Source organism: Tasmannia lanceolata, unplaced genomic scaffold (genome assembly GCF_043159265.1).
Source record: "Tasmannia lanceolata isolate RefF3 unplaced genomic scaffold, GAP_Taslan_0.1 ptg000008l, whole genome shotgun sequence".
In the NCBI taxonomy this organism is placed as follows: domain Eukaryota; kingdom Viridiplantae; phylum Streptophyta; class Magnoliopsida; order Canellales; family Winteraceae; genus Tasmannia; species Tasmannia lanceolata.
The window spans coordinates 8,674,673-8,691,863 of NW_027518685.1; the positions used below are offsets into that span (position 1 = coordinate 8,674,673).

At 38.7% G+C, this 17,191-nt stretch overlaps 1 protein-coding gene across 1 annotated transcript; it reads left to right on the forward strand.

The window, feature by feature from the left end:
* Positions 1–8,485: 8,485 nt before the first annotated feature.
* LOC143882665 (Remorin family protein) lies at positions 8,486–14,103 on the forward strand. The gene is made up of 6 exons (XM_077386123.1): positions 8,486–8,635; positions 9,594–9,765; positions 10,037–10,780; positions 11,703–12,147; positions 12,395–12,476; positions 13,658–14,103. Exons 1-6 carry the CDS (start codon positions 8,606–8,608, stop codon positions 13,862–13,864), a joined length of 1,680 nt encoding a protein of 559 aa, XP_077242238.1. The 5' UTR covers positions 8,486–8,605; the 3' UTR covers positions 13,865–14,103.
* Positions 14,104–17,191: the final 3,088 nt, after the last annotated feature.

Sequence of the window (17,191 nt, forward strand, 5' to 3'; positions counted from 1 at the left end):
TGGGACTGAGCCTCCAACTTAATGGTCAAGGCTTTCTTCTTCGACATTGAGGTCGGAGGTTACAATCCCAGCTTACCTACTAAAAAAAGGCCGGCCGCATTGTACAACCAAATAGGCCCTAAATACATAAGAAGTGGGAAGTATGTGCACAAAAGTGGAAGGTGAAAAAAAATATACATATGAGCCGTTTAACACAATTGGATGAAGCTATTCGGGCAATCAACACCCAACTAGTCAAATTGTTGTCTCACCAGGCCATTATTGTGAAACAACAAATTACTCCAAAAGCTTAAGCTGTTAGAGTTTGTGTTATTTAATCATTTATGAGGAAAAAGAAACACTACCTCTCACGTGTGGCCCTTCTTTTGGGTTGTCCATACACATGATTTTTTAATATCAAAGAGTTGTTGGGTTTTGAACCCAGTAGAACCTCCACCGTTACCACATGTGAAACAATCAATTACTCCAAAAGCTTAAAGCTTAAGCTCTTAAGAGATAGTTTTATTTAATCATTTATGCTTAAACAATTATCTTGGACCGGTTGGATGAGCGGTCCAGCACGATGATCAATGATCATCAAATTCCAAGGTCCGGAAGGCACTGGAACAGGCTCCGAAAGGGTTATTCTTCCGATATCCTCCGTCTTTTGGTTATGAACATGTGTTGATTCAGTTGAACAGAAGGAAAAGACTTCACCTCCTAGGGGTGGTGAAGATTTAAGAGAACAAGTTTAAAATTATCAGATAATATCAAGAAGATGGTTTGAGCGACGATCAGTTGGGTCAGTTTTTTGGAGCTAACAGAAATGATAAATTTGCTCAAGGAGTAAAAGGAATATCGTTGCCTGGTCCTATGAGAATATGATTGGCCTTAACATGGATACAGTACAACACAAGATTCTATTATATCTAGGAGACATTATTAAGAAATCCGTGGAGAAGAAATAAACCCCAAAATGCACACAGCGAGTTTTTACATGGTTTGGCCAAATAGTCTACATCCATGATTGAAATTACGGTATCTTTATCTATGAGTAAGTAAAATACAAGGGTTGTAATGAATTACCCAAAATCCGAAAACCACAACCCTTCCGCTTTTCTCTCATACAAAACCATATACAAAGGGAAATGATTTTTGTGCTTCAATGTTTTGATAAACATGCGCTCCATTTTTTGTCGTGTAGTATTTAAAGGGCTGTCAGAGGAATATTAAGGTTCTCAAAAAGCTCTTTAAATACTACACGAGAAACAAGTGGAGCGCATGTTTATCAAAACACTGGAGCGATGAAATCATTTTCCTATATAAAAGAGAACAAAAGACCTCTTAAATTCTTACCATCTGAGAAAACCGAATAAGAAACTCTCGATCAAATCAGGCATCTATAGGAAACCCACAAAAGAAGCTAAATTGTTGATTTTTTTAACACTGATGTTGTACTCATGTGCTTATTCTTCTTTCGCATAGCACATGTTACTTTCTAGTCACTATGCAATAATAAGCAGAGGTATTCTAAACTGAACGGCGCCCTTGTAGAAATGGGGTGAAAGGGCCGCTCCTATTAATAGCAATTTGAAAAGTTTGCATACCCTATCTCTACCTCCATTATATTCAAACTCTTCTCACCTCTTTTTCTTGTATCTCCTAGTCTTCAATTCTAAATCAGCCTATTGACCGTGTATGCTGAATAAATGAGCCTTATTATGCAAATTATGCAAAAATCCATTTCAGGGCCCTTCTTTTTCAAGAGGGAAGGGCCACCTCATAACTCAATTTGTCTTATTCATTTAATTCATATGTGGCACTTTGTGCGAAATATATCATCCTCGTGGACCATGATATTAGTACTCAACTAACCATTCATAAATTAGCAAGTTTCGGCCGCATTCTATAGAAAAAATCCGCACCGGTACCAATATAAAAGAGAGGTGGTCCAAGCTCATTTATGTGGAAGGCTGAGAATAATCACAAAAAACAAGGGGGAGTGATAAATCGACTCCCATGTGTCTTTCTCTCTCCTCTGGGTTAGAGAGAGAAAGAGGAGAGAGATGGACACATGGCGAGTCGATTTAAGATACTTGGGAGCCGATTTATCACTGCCCAGAACAAGCTACATGATGTTAGCATTCTATTGCTAGTTTATCTATGTAATGGAGCTTCCTAAAAACCCTACCTATTATGCTATTCACACAACTTCTTGTTAATGGCCAGTTTTTAGTAACACAAATGCACTTATATCTTGATAAAATGACTAATAAACCCCTATTGTTTTTGGTATGCATGGCAACATTAGGAGGGCTGTTTGGGACAACCCTGGCTCAAGGGTTGCTTTAAATCGTTTCTCAAACTATATAGGATTGTTTTTGTGCCTTATAAAAGAATGGGAGTGTCTAGGCAATTTAAGCAGCCCCTCTTTTTTCAAGAAAGAATTTCTAGCCCCATAGCAATAATTGGGAATTTGAATTGCCTTGAGAGGTTGGTTTAACCTTCATTGACCCAGAAATGGGATTTAGTCTCATTAGTTGAAAAATCCCAATCCTTTTTGAATTGCCTTGAGAGGTTGGTTTAACCCTCATTGACCCAGAAATGGGATTTAGTCTCAATAGTTGAAAAATCCCAATCCTTCTTTCCTAATCAAAGAAGAAAATGAAGACACGTGAAACATGGAGAAGCCCATCACGAGAAAGTTAGCCATAAACATTTCTCTATGAGTCAAGTTGCAAGTTTGAAAAATGGCCCAACAACTCAATATTCTCTTTGGCCTACAAATCAACCCACAAATTCAAGTGGACGACAACATTTTCCAAATTTTAAGGACTTTCCAAGTTCTCATTGAAGACGACCTTGTAAATATTGAGTAAAATGTGATTCCAACATTTCATGCTCGCCCATGTGGTGGCGATAACACATTCACATGGATGATTGGAAATGCAATCCCTCCCACAGATTACACTCTCTGCCGACATGCCCATGTACATTTTTGAAAAGTGGGTTGGTCACTTTGGGTGTATTCAAGCATTAGAGAATGTAAATTTGTAACATTTGGGTATGCTTGACTCCTACACTGAAAATTTTGTCCAAAATTTCTTTCCAATTTTTTTAGGTTTTGTAACTCATTATTTTAGGTAAAGAAGTTTACATTAAAAAAAAAATGAAAAAATCAACCCATGCTCTATAGGTGTCTATTTGTCCTAGAAATTTTTTTATCAAGCCTCTGCTTATTTTAAGGTGCAATGAACATAAAATAAATGTTTACCTACTTTTAGTGGAAATGGGTATAAAATTTCTTTTACGCCCATTTTACGTCAAAAGAAATGCCGCCTAACGGCCCCGTTTGTTTAGAAGTAAAATCGATGTAAAATCTTACTGCTAGTTCCCATTTTTTTCATGTTTACTTTGATGAAAATAAGAATATACAAAAGTAAATTTTTTTGAACCCACAAAAATTAATGTAAGCCAAACATGCCCTGATCATTGTTTAGGCACTGTTCGTTTTAGATTGTGACAGCCAATTGTGAGCCCCAAACCGATTAATGGACTCAAAATTCAAAATTATGTAATTTTGAGTCTAGTAATCAGTTTGGGGCTCACAATCGGTTGTCACAGTTTAGAACGAACAGGGCCTTAATTGAGAGAAGAATGCATGTGATTATGATCAGTGCTAATAACGTAGAATAGATCCATGATCTTAAAATTGAGCGCGAGAGCGACATCGAAAAGTAAAGAACAGCAAAGCTGGACCACCATCTTAATTATTCTAGCCATGGGAAGGGGAAAGGGAAAGGAGAATGTTATTTGGCTCCTTTTAACCCATAAACATTTTAGATAAGCCAAAGTGCCAAGTGGCAAAGCCCTAGACCATGGTTACGTTCCCATGCAAGAGTACAGGGCACCAAACAATGCTAGGAATGGAAAATATGTCATTTTACTTTGATTTTCCCACTTTTTAGTGCATCGAAAGAGACCATTATAGCTTAAACAAAGGAGAAATTCTTGGCCCATACTATGCATGGGCTTGGATAGAAATTACCATGTCAATCATGAGGTAAAATGGTGATCATAGGTGTAAGTGAAGCCGGTGGGACCGACCCTGTCAAAACATGAAGTAAAATGGTGGCCCCACCCTATTCATATTTTTGGGTGGTGATGATGAGCACCCATGGCTACAAAATGGTGGGCTTCACCATATGCATGGGTTTGGGTAGATATAGTGGGTCCTACCATATCAAAACATGAGGTGTAACATGGTGGGCCTCACCCAATTTATACATGGGCATAGAACAATGGACCTCACCGTATCAAAACATGTGTTGTAGAATGAAGGGTCCCACACATGGTATGCATGAGGTGTAAAAAATCAATACAGAAATAATTCCAATAAAAGAAATTTCCAATTCAAAAGGTTGAAATAAAAACTTTCCATGGAAATAAGACGAATGACAAAGGAGAAAAACATGCTTAGCATAAACTATAGATAGATAGGTGTCTGCAGGTGTTATGGGAACTAACAAACCTCGTAGATTAATATAAGTTAACCTCACTGTTGCTTAGGATTTTGTGATTTAAGTATAAAAATGCTATAGACATTTGTTAGTGGCGCAGAGGTTAGGGGGCATCTCTAGGGTCTAATTGGGTGGAAGTTAGGGTTTGTTATTACCCTTAGTAGGTTTTAGGGCATCTCTAGGGTCTAATAAGAGTAGATAATTTTGTGGGCTTCAAAGAAAATTAGGGCTTGTTTTGGTCCTTCATGGGTTCAGGAAAATGATATTTCCACCCCTTTTTCTAGCATTTCCATACCTTTTGTTTGTCTTTTCCTAAAAAATGCTGCATCTCCACTGCTTGGTTAATCTTTTCTTGAGAATAAAGTCATTTTGGGAGAAAAGACAAACAAAAAGGGTGAAAATGCATAGAAAGGGGGGTGAAAAGATAAATAGTAGTGGATAAAAAAAAAGAGAGGAATAGTATTGGGAAGTACGTTTGACTAGGAATATGTTGGAAGAAATGGGTTTTTGAGGACCGACCACGTCATGCTAATTAATCGACAAAAACTCGGCGAGGAGTTGCTTAGCCCACGAATGAAATGATGTTCACACCAATCTTTGACCTTTGACTAAAAATGTACCTACAAATTCTGTTTGTAGAGAGAACATGTTTGGCAGGCCTGGGGACCACAGAAATTTGTAGCTCGCCCCAACTACATTTCGTCAAGAACTGGGTCCACAATGCGAGAGATGATAGCATTTACATTTCTTTTCTTTTTTTTTGTTTGAATTATCTTATCGAGAAACAGATAAATAGAAATGGTGGAAAACTACATTTAAAATTGGGCAATGATATTTTCACCCCCACTACATTACTCATCCGCCCCACTTATAACGTGATCCGACGTCAAAAAGCCTTAAAGTTGCCCACTTTTCACATCAAATCATGTTATAAGGGGAGCACGCGTAATACAGGGGGAGTGAAAAATATCATCTCCCTTAAAATTTTGTCAACTGAACTCAACAAGCCTTTGTCCAAATTAGTTGGGGTCGGCTAAATGAATCCTTTAGAAAAATTTCATGAAGAATGTGAAGGGAATCTATCCGACTCTAATCCTGGCTCTAGTTGGGTTCTTCTACGTGGATCATTTGCTTCCATTCTATTCTATCCAAGGTCATGTTCTCTATTATATTCTTACCTGTCAAGTCTTTCCTCACTGTTTCTACCCAAGTTGTTTTCGGTCTGCCCCTACCTCTTTTTACATTTAAAAATTTGTCACTTACAAAATATAGTGGGGGAGGGCAAACCTTAGCACAGCGGTAAGGTTGCTCCATTTCGAGTCACGGAAACAAACTCTCTGCAAAGCAGGGGTAACTAAGGCTGCATACATCTAGCCCTCCCCAGACCCCGCAATGGCGGGAGCCTCGAGCACTAGGCCGCCCTTTACAAAATATAGTGGGGTAAAGTTGGATAGTTGGCAAAAAAAAAAGCATTTAATATGTCTAAAACACGCTTTACACTTGTTTAAGATGTTTTCCACGAAAAATGGATTTTTTTCACTGTAAGGATTAAATTTTCAAACGAACCCATCATCATAGCTTATAACACCATAAATTTATTAAATTGTGCAACATTAGAGATGTCAATAGGATCCAACAGATCCAATCGGACCTATGAATGAGTGGGACATAGTCACGAGTTGTGGGTCCATCAGAGTATCCAAGATTGGAGGGGATATAAGCATAACTAAAATCTAGTTGGGTGGGACATCGGTGCAAATTGTGGGTCCAACAGAGTTTTATAGGTCCGATTGGATAGTGGCAAAATATGAAAATACCCCTCATGTTTTCGCATATACAGGCTGAACATGAGGGGTATTTTTTATTCTCACAATCATATTTTGATATTGGGGCAAACACACCTTGATTTTACACATTTGAATTGGCGGGTGTGAGCTTTTTGGGAATTGTAAGAGCCTTTGATAGTTTTTGTTGTGGCTGAAATCTTACCTAAGCTTCAGGGTTGGATCCGCACAGGTTTTTTTGTCGTAGTAGTGTTGTGCTCGGCTTCTTTGTTCTAGTTTGCTCGTCCGGATGGCATGCGCTTACTAAACAGAGATCATTGAGATTATCATGGTCGGCTCGGCTCAGATGACTTACACTCAAAGAAGACGATTAGGAATGTCTAGAGTCGGAACTCCTAGAAAACCCTTCGACACTCAAGTTAGACGAGCCAAAGGTAACATGATCTGAGCAAGAAATAAAGAGCTCAATGTCCGAGGTGCATGGGGGCTTGATGTGCGTACCTGCATTACCTATAAATCGTAGTTGGGGTTTTCCTCTTATTGGTAGAGGTTTCAAGAATCGTGGGTCGGCGATGCGCTGGTCGACATGGTGCTGGTATGGGGCTCATGGGGCCTTCCGGAAATCATGGATCGGCGATGTGGCGGCCGATGTGACGCTAAACGATCTTCCAGGATTAGCGATTTTGAATCCCGGATCATACCATCGTATGCAGGGGATTCTGTTGTGGTTCAAAATTCCTGCGTGTCACGTGTTAGCCTCTGGTTGTCCTAGGTTGGCGTGCTCAAGTCGGCTAGCTCTAGTCTGCTGCCTAAGGTTGGCTAGCTCAAGTCGGTTGGACCCTTCTGGCTGGCTTGGATCGGCTGGCTCTGATCAGCTTGGCCACTATTGGAGGTCGGCTCGGACACCGTTGAAGGTCGACAAAGGGTTGAAGTCGGCTTGGCCACTATTGAAGGTCGGATTTTACCCCAACAATTACTTAAACAATGTAAATAGGTGACTTCATGCAAATATCAATCAAAACATGGTCGGGCCAATACCTGTAGCGTTTCAATATGTTAGATATGGTACCCTTTATATTTTTTAACTAAGTCTCAAATGCTAAAAATTAGTGAAAATCCTAAAAATCCAAAACTTTGATTTAGTAGGAATCGATAACTTCCGTTCGGTTATCGTTGCACATTGCTGGTCCACTTAGAGTAAGACCTAGGATGCTTGGATAGATAGTTCAACTCTAAATGAATATTGCTTAGACATTGAAAGTAGGATCCGGTAAATTCTCCAATTAGGATTGAGTCTCTAGAAGGCTTTGTTCTTCAACCTTGAGGTTGGAGGCAAGGTTTTCAATTTCGGTTTCGGTACCTATTTCGGACCCCACCAAAATCCCAAATTTCGGTTTGAAATTTGGTATTAAGCTTCGAAATTTTGGAATTGAAAGTTTGTAACATTTTTATTTTTTTTTGAAACCGAAATTGAAAACCTTGCCTCCGACCTCAAATTTCGGTTTCGGTCGAAATTTAAAACCATGGTCGGAGGTTCATTCTCAGTTTACCTCCCCCTAAAAAAAAGATTAATCTAAACCGATCGAGACCCCGACATATATTGATTTGATCCCAATCTGATAGCCAAATGCAACTCCCTACTTTCATAGCGCATGTGTAAAATGGTCTATGACAGAAACTAGTTGGTGGGTCCACAAGGTTCAAATGTGAAGTGGGTGGACAGTGGACACACTCTTTACTACACGTGTGAACCCTTGCTATTATTACCACCTTCTTTCTATCTAAGGAACTGGGTTTGATCAACATATTAATATGACTATAATTTTTGTTCTCTTTAAAAATTATTAGGGGTATTTTCGTCCTAAATGACGGTGGTTGAGGTCAGGGCTCCACGGGTACATTTTATATAAATATAGAGATTGATTGATTGACGGATAGATTAGCTGATGGGACCCACCATATTTTGAAATCCACAAGAAAATAGTGTTTGATTGATTGATGGGACCCACATAATTATTTAGAGGAGAAAGAAATTGCATCCCATGATTTCTATTGTGAGAAGACATTCAACTTTTCAAAACTTAATAATAAAAAAAACATTTACCTCGCGGGAGCATTCAAAAGATAAAGCCGAGGAAATGGAAAAGATCGCTGGATATCTAAACGCTCTGTTCAAAAGATCGCCGACCATGGTCCTTTATCTTTACTATCGTCGAGTACAAAAAAAAAAAACTGAAGCCAGGGAGTGAGATTTGCTTGCAACAAGTAGCCTTTGCCCTCTTGTGCTTTTTCTCTTCACTGTTTCTCTAAACTGAGAGATCTATGGAGTACGAACGGATTCACAAAGTTCAGGTATGGTTTTGTTTTCATAAGAATACGTGAAAACTCATCTGCATTTTCTTTTTTAACTTTTCCTAACCATTACAGTTATGGGTCTGCTTGGATTTTGCTATCATTGCTTTCTTGGGTTTGTTGGGTCATTGAAGATTTTTCTTGGATTTTTTTTTTCTTTCTTCTTTTTGTGGGTTTGTTGGATTGAACTTCTCAATGTGATTCTGATCATTGAATTAGCTTCTGATTATGGGTTTTGTGATTTATGTTGGTTTATTTTCTTTGGGTTGAAATGGGTTGTGGAGAAATGAGAGAGGGTGTAAACAATGTGATGATTTTGGAGAGAGTATTTTGGTTTATTTCAGCCAATTTTTTGTGGGTGTTTTTTACTCTTTTTTTCCTCAAGTGGCATAGCAGATTTTCATCTGAAAATTGTCTTAGTATTGGTTTTGTGTGAAAAGGGTGTGAAATTTCGGTTTTTTTTTTGGTGGGTGATTTTACTTTAGTTCATTATTTTTTTGGTGGCCTTTGATTTTCTTTTTGGTTAGTTTTTTTCCCTTTTCCTTTTGAGTGGAGCTTGACCTGAATGCCAAATCAATTCTAATTTCAAAGGAAAAATATTTTTATTATTTTAAATTTATTTGGCATTGTGTTGTTTATATTGAATTTTTAGTTTTATTTTTTTGGGTGTGGCTTAGAAAGAGCTTGATCTTAACGTTCTTATCAGTAGATTAGCTAGATTCTTTGTACAAAATTAATCAATTGATTTTGTGTAGAAACATATATACATGATATTCTTCTAGATTCAAGTTAATGATGCTTTCTTATTGATTTTGCTTTCTTTTTTAGGTGATATGGTAAAAACATTGTTTGAATGTTCCAATAAATTGTTTTTAGTACAAAGATACAAAAGTTGGGTTCCTTAGGGAAGTGAAAGAGTTTAGTTTTGCTTAGTTTTGTATGGTTATTTTGGATGCAGACAGGAGTAATTTCTCCAAGTAAACTCAGGCTCAAACTTTTAGGACCTCACAACCATATAAAAACTGAAGGAGGGGGCAATTCATCAAGAACATCTCCTTCAAAGCTAAAGGATTTGGAGTATGTGAAACATAGCTTATTAGCAGCGGAGAATAGCGACTTCAACGAGGAAGGTTGGTGATTGTCTTATATCAATACAAGGCAAAATCACCCTCCTACATCTCACTTTAAGCAAAAAAATTAACTGTTCGTTTAAGATTATGAAAACCGATTGTGAGTGCTAAACAGAATATTGGACATAAATCTAAATGTAATTTTGAGTCCAATAATAGGTTTGGCACTCATACTCTGTTGTCATAATCTTAAACAAACAGGGCCTTAGTTTTTTTGGTGGCTATGAACTTTTATGATTTTCCTCTGATGTCCTGTCTCCTTATTATATAGGTGGCTTGAATGATTTCACCAGTTCTGCTCTTCATGTTACTGTTCCAAACTTAGATGCTCCCGTAGGAAAATTATCTGTTGAGGAGGTGTCAAACTCCAGCCAAGGCAACCATATATGTTCTGAGCCAAAGGATTTGGCCTATAAGGAAATAACCGAGACGGGTCGTGTTAAAATTCAGAATATTCCAAAAGGAGGGGCACATCAAGTTCGGAATGGCTGTGACTTGAGTGTGATTTACCCTGTGAAATCTCTAGAAGAAGATAGTGCTGATTATGACAGTGGGCATGACAATGCTAGTTCATCAAGTTTTGAGTTTCATAAAGGGGAGAGGACTCCACACAATCCAGTATTTGGACACTTTTCTCGCCCCGTACCTTCTAAGTGGAATGATGCCGAGAAATGGATTGTGAACCGACAGATCATGCATTCAAATCTTTCGAAGAAGACTGTCTTGCAAAGTCAAGGAAATCGACAAGCAATGGTGAATTGGAGCCGGGTCGCTCCCGAGGCTACAATTTCAGATCAAAGGGTTCCCATTGCCCTGGTTTCAGATACTAAGCGACTAGATTCTTACCACCCAACAGCACAAATTGGATCAGAAAAGTTCTCTTTTGTGGGGTCTTATCCCATTTCGGGACCAGTGAAAGGGATAAATGGATCGATGGATCAACCCATCATCAGTGACGACGTCCGTGATCTGCCTAGAGATCAAAAGGAAGCAAATCAAAGTTCAGATACAACCAGTAAGTTGGTCATATTATATAAGGCATCCATAAAAATTCAAACTTGCTATTGCTCAACATACACTGAGGATTCTTAATTATCTATACCATTATCCATGTCTGCATGTTTTTGTTTATGCATAGACGGTCTAATTGATTTGTATAGTGACCATGTTTGTTCTTCCTTGGGAAGGTGGTTGTTAGTGTGAAACAACCAATTACTCCAAAAGCATAACTGTCAGAGTTGGTGTTATTTAATCATTTATACTTCAACACTCCCCCTCATGTGTGGCCCCTCTTTTTTGGGTTGGCCCTACACGTGGATTTTTAATATCAAGGAGTTGTTGAGTTTGAACCCAAGACCTGCTATGAGGCAATAGCTCTGAATCGACCATGTGAAACAACCAATTACTCCAAAAGTTTAAGGCCCTGTTTGTTTGGATTGTCCCAACCGATTGTGAGCCCCAAACCGATTATTGGCTCAAAATTGAACGTAATTTTGAGTCAATAATCAGTTTGGGGCTCTCAATCGGTTGTCACAATCTCAAACGAACAGGGCCTAAGCTGTTAGGGTTGGTGTTATTTAATCATTTGTGCTTTAACAGTTAGTCTTGCAAATATCCTTTACTTTCGCCAAAAAAATCAGATTTTACCTAGAAATGATACCAATGATTGCTTTTGGTTTTCTTCTTAAAAGTTGATTTTGAGTCCAATAATCAGTTTGGGGCTCTCAATCGGTTGTCAAAATCTCAAACAAACAGGGCCTAAGCTGTTAGGGTTGGTGTTATTTAATCATTTGTGCTTCAACAGTTAGTCTTGCAAATCTCCTTTACTTTGGCCAAAAAATCAGATTATACCTAGAAAGGATACTGATGATTCCTTTTGTTTTTCTTCTTGAAAGTGTCTTCTCATGTAGATTTTTGTTGGTTCTTAAATCATGCAGCTATTCCCACTGTAAGGTCGGTCTCGATGAGAGATATGGGAACAGAGATGACCCCCATGACAAGCCAAGAGCCTTCTAGAACTGGAACCCCTGTAGGGGCCACAACACCTATACGCAGCCCAAATTCTTCACTGCCATCAACTCCAAGAAGAGCACCAGCACCATCCCCTGTAGAGGGTACTACTGATGATGAATTAGGTCATCCAGAGGGAGATATAAAAAGGGAATTATCTGAAAAAGAAATGCAGCTTAAAACAAGAAGAGAGATTGTTTCACTTGGTGTACAACTTGGTAAGATGAACATTGCTGCTTGGGCAAGTAAGTACGAGAAGGAAAATGTCAATACTTCAATAAAGACAGTGGATGCAGAGCTACTTGAGAATATTGAATTTGAAACCAGAGCAACTGCATGGGAGGAAGCTGAAAAATCTAAGCATGCTGCAAGGTCATTTTCCTTACAGCTATATTAAAATTTTCTTTTGATCATGATCGTCATTTGCTATGTTTGCCCCTCATAAGTGCATGTCTCAAATTAGTTCTACTCGTGAAAATCAACCACATTGCAAGAATATACATTTTGGAAATTGATTTCTTAAATATGCTTTAGGAATTTATTTGGTTGCAGATTTTCAGTTATATTTCAACTCTGTTGGATTGTTTGATTTTGATGTGTGGATGATTAAATCTTGCAGATATAAACGTGAAGAGATCAAGATTCAAGCATGGGAGAGTCATCAGAAAGCAAAATTAGAAGCAGAAATGAGGAGAATAGAGGTACATCTCATTATTATTTGCCACGTTATGATATTGTTATCTGTAGTAAGGAAAGTGATTTATCGCGATTATGAAGAATCGAGTACTCTAGCCATTCCAAAAAAAAAAAAAGAAGGAATCAAGTACTCAATAAATAAATCTACTGCATTAAGGGTAGGACTAATTTCAAGGATTACTCAGTTTTTTCAAACTAGAATAACTTTAAGCTGTCAAAACTCAAAAAACAAATAACATCACGAGCTTTCATGAGTCACAAATCACGAGTACTCGCCAAGTTTAAAGTGAAACTAAAACTTGGACTGTCATCAAGTCCAAGTCAAATTTGAAATTGTGGAGCTTGTTTCATTGGCATTAATGCTTGTATGCTTGTGTAATTAATCTATAGATTACTTGCCTTGAATCTCAATAAATAAATAAATCCATCTCCAAATGTATAAAATAAATTCATATCCATTGGACTTCACATCACATGTTCATCTGACTGTCGTGGTGAATTACAAGAACCTCCTCAAGCTAGCAACTTGTGGAGGAAATTTAATAGCTGTATAGCCCTGAGAATTGAGCCCATGAAATGTATTTGATTTTCAGATTATTTTACAACATGAAAGGCAGACGCTAAGTTTACTAAAGATTTCTAACTTTACAGAGCTGGGAAATAGAGATTAATAATTCTTTATTCAGCAGAGGCTTTGATACCATGAGAATATATCAGATAGCTTTGGTACTTTGTCGTAGTTATTATGTTCTGGGAGAGATAAAACTGGAATCTCTAGTAGTCAGCATTTATACATGCTAAGAACTCAAATACATTCTAAATAGTTTCACTCTTTTTTTCCTTTTTATAGTTACTAATTTTCTCTGTATAATGATATTTCCACCCCTTCTCAGCATTTCCTCCCCCTTTGTTTTGCTTTTCTTGAGAACCACTGCATTTCCACACACTTTTATTTAATTTTTCCTGAAAATAAAGTCATTTTTTAGGAAAATTGGAGGTGGAAATGCTGAAAAAGGAGGCGGCAATATCATTTCCCTTTTCTTTTTCTTTTCTTTTTGGTCCTGGTTTCTTTTCTTTTTTGGTGGCGGGGGCTGCTAACTTGTTAGCTTGTATCAAGGTACCCTAATGGTTATAGATAAATCTACCCAATTCTTCCTAACCAACTATCCATGGTAAAATTTATCAGGCCCAAGTGGAGCAAATGAAAACCCATGCACAAGCTAAGATGATGAACAAGCTAGCTATTGCAAGGCAACGGTCAGAAGAGAAACGTGCTGCAGCTGAATCCAGGCGGAATCAACAGGCAGCTAAAACTTCTCAGCAAGGAGAGTATATTCGCCAAACTGGTCGCATCCCTTCATCTAACTTCCTATGCTGTAGTTGTTTTCCTTAAAACCCAAAACCTTACACCACTACATTTGTTGCCTTGAAGAAGCTCAGAGTCCCAAGAGTCTTTCACTTGTTTTGGATTTGATTTCACTAGTGGTGTATCATGTACCTCCTCCACATCTGAATTCAGAGAGAGGTGAAGTTTCTAATGTATACATGAAATTGAATAGGAGCAATCCCACTGTAACCATTTTCATAAGCTACAAGTCATGCCATGATCTGATTAATCTGAAATTCTAACTACCCATCTTATAAAAAACAGATGGGTATGTGTTGATCTGATTCAATAGCTAGGGCACACTGGCTTTTCTTGCAAACACTTTCATGCCATGATCTGATTAATCATAACTCTAAGTACTAACTATCCACATCAGGAAAATAGATGGGTTTAAGTTTTTAAACGGATACATTTAGCTAGAGAACATGGAAGTTTCAATATAACAACCTTGATAAGGCAACCTTCTTCAATTTAGGTTTCTCCTCTAACAGAGAAGCACTTGTTCCCAAGAATCTCATACTTGTTTTTCATTTGATTTCTGTTGGGCATTGTAACATATGTTTTTATGACTCGATATGGAGAGGTCTAGAAGTGCCTAATGAACAAAGACAGTGTAAAAAGATTTTTTTTAAAAAGATTTTAAATTGCTGGAAATAAGGGTGTAAACTAGCCAAGCCGAGCTTGGCCAGGCTCGGCTCGGCTCGGCCAGGCTCGCGAGCCTTACCGAGCTCGGGTTATATTAAGTTCACACCCATCTTCTTCCCTAGACAGCCTTATCTAGTGTAATTTGACTACTTTTTTTACACTATGGGGGGTGGTCCAAGTAACAAATGGGGTTCCAAAAATGAAGTGACATATTTTGTCTCCCCCTTTCACTCCCTGGACAACCCTTTTAGTGTATATATATATATATATATATATATATATATATATATATATATATATATAATTCTTAACAAGCCGAGCCGAGCCTGGCCTAAATCGGGCTCGGCTCGTTAAGCTTAACGAGCCTGGCGAGCCGGCTCCGCTTGGCTCGTTAAGGATTCGAGCCGAGCTTGAGCGAGCTTCTGAGCCCGAGCCAAAATTGGCACCCTTAGTTGGAATACATGAGATTACACATAAATATAGAAAACCATAAGTATTGCATTATTGGAAAAGTACAGAGATATATGAATCTAATAACAGAACTGAGTCAACTCGGTGACTCAGGCAAGTTATGACATCTGACTCAGTCAACCAAAAAATGTTGGGAAGGTGAGTGAAATTAGTAGTAAGAGGAAATAGAACTGGGAAGACAAAAGAAAACCATTATTTTTTAGGGATTTGCTATCATCCATCGCAGAAGGCTCCAAAGAACATGCGCGATTGCTCGTGTCGGAAGGGTTGGTGTCCTGGCCCCGTCGGGTGTCACGAATGCTCTGTTGCGAAGACCATGAGAGCAAAGCCATGCCACGTCGGATGATAGCTCGTGCAAAGAACATGCACGATTACTCGTGTAGGCCGGGTTGTAGCTCCCTTTCCGTTTTGGAGGGTGGGAGGATGGATGCTCGGTTGTGAAGACCATGGGCGCAAAGCCATGGCACTGCCGATGATGGCTCACTCGTGTTGGCGCCGGGCCAAAAATTGCCCACTTGGAGCTCTCAATTTCGTGGCACAGCTCAGCAAAGCAGTCGTGCCGTCCTACCTATTTAAAGTTTGAGAATAGGTCGAGAGCGTTGCGCCCCCGATGCCTCTAATCATTGGCTTTACCTTCGCGGATGGTCTGTTGCATCTGTCAGCCCATAAAGGCTCACTTTTCAGCAGATTTTGTCTTCATTGACGAGGTGGACGCTAGCAAATCCCTATTGGAACAGCCGAAAGGTGCGGTTTGTAAGATAGGTGTACCAAATGAAGGGTCAGGATAACAATAAGCACGTGGGTAGCATGAATTAGTCTTTTCATGGTAACATTCTCCATTTTCGTATGAAGTGTTTGCCAATTTGAATCTGAAAACTCCTCATTTTGGATGGCTAAGATCATGGGATCAGTGTGTTCTCATTTCGAATGGACATCTCGTCCGTAAGAACTACAAAAACAAATGATTTAGCTTTTCTTGGCGGAACCATAAAAGAGGCTCGATGGATCAGTGGCCGAGGATCATCCGATCATAGTATTATCAGCAGTATTTGGCTGGCTTAGCATTCTTGTTTAACCATTCATTTGATTTTGCATTTTTTCAGTGCGGTTATAATGGTGGTTGGGGAAAGTGGATCCAATGGAGCACCCTTGTGGCTTGGTTTACACGGGCACCCTTCAGTTTAGCATTACCTGAAATAAATCGTAGAAGGTAATATTTTTATTTTAGTCACATCATTACTAAGCAACCCACATGGTCTGGTCCCAACCCTACTGGCCTCTTTGGTTGTATAATTTCGAGGACTTAAGTAGTTTAGTTTACTATTAAAGTAGGTTGTCATGTGATGTATGGTTGCATAAAGGAGCCAAAACTCCATGGGACTACTCACCCATTCTACTAGTTGACTACTTACCCACCCACTACTCTACTAGGACAAGCGTGCATCCAAATAGGCCCCTGTGTGAAATAGACTACGGTTTAGCTTTTCTTGGTACAATCCTAAACAAGGCTCGATGGATCAAAGGACCAGGAGCCTATGAACATTTGAACAAGGTGTTCTCATCAATTACATTTGGGTGCCGGACTTATGATTGCCATTCGGACAAATGGATCTGACCATACGAGATAGAAGTGGGGGCCATTGACACTTTCTTGGTATTTTCCTTCGGAGGGTCGTCAATCAGCAAAGTGGGCACTGCCAAGTTGATGTGTAGAGTTTGACCAAGATGGGGCCAAATGTAGTGACTGCATCTAGGGATCACTTTGGGTACTGCCAAAAGTAATTTGCATATAATCTTCTATGCAGACAGACTTATTTTATGGAAATAATGATTATAACACCTCTTAGTTTATCTTAGTTAATGACTTTAAAATTGGAAAGAAGATCAAATTTTTATAATCTGATTAGAAAGTAAGAAAGAATTTTCGTGGTATCCAAGAAAAAAAATATATACATAAACTCTAAGTCATTGAAAGCCCACTGTCTAGTTACAGATGAATGTAACATCAGATTAGCCGTGTGAACCTCGGACGTAAGATTAATTGATTTCTTAAATGAAAGATGAGGACGAACCCATGTGCAAAAGAAACTGAGAAAACACTGCCAAGTTCTTTTGTAAGAAGTGTCGCCATTTTAAAAGAGACCCACGAAAATCTCCTACCAACAAGACATGGAATCAAAGTCTACAGCTACAGGTAATCCCGACACCAGAAAAGCG

Coding starts and splice junctions, on each gene's coding strand:
- LOC143882665 (XM_077386123.1), top strand. CDS start 8,606: ATGGAGTACGAACGGATTCACAAAGTTCAG. Junction 9,766..10,036: donor TAGCGACTTCAACGAGGAAG/GTTGGTGATTGT, acceptor CTTATTATATAG/GTGGCTTGAATGATTTCACC. Junction 10,781..11,702: donor TCAAAGTTCAGATACAACCA/GTAAGTTGGTCA, acceptor TAAATCATGCAG/CTATTCCCACTGTAAGGTCG.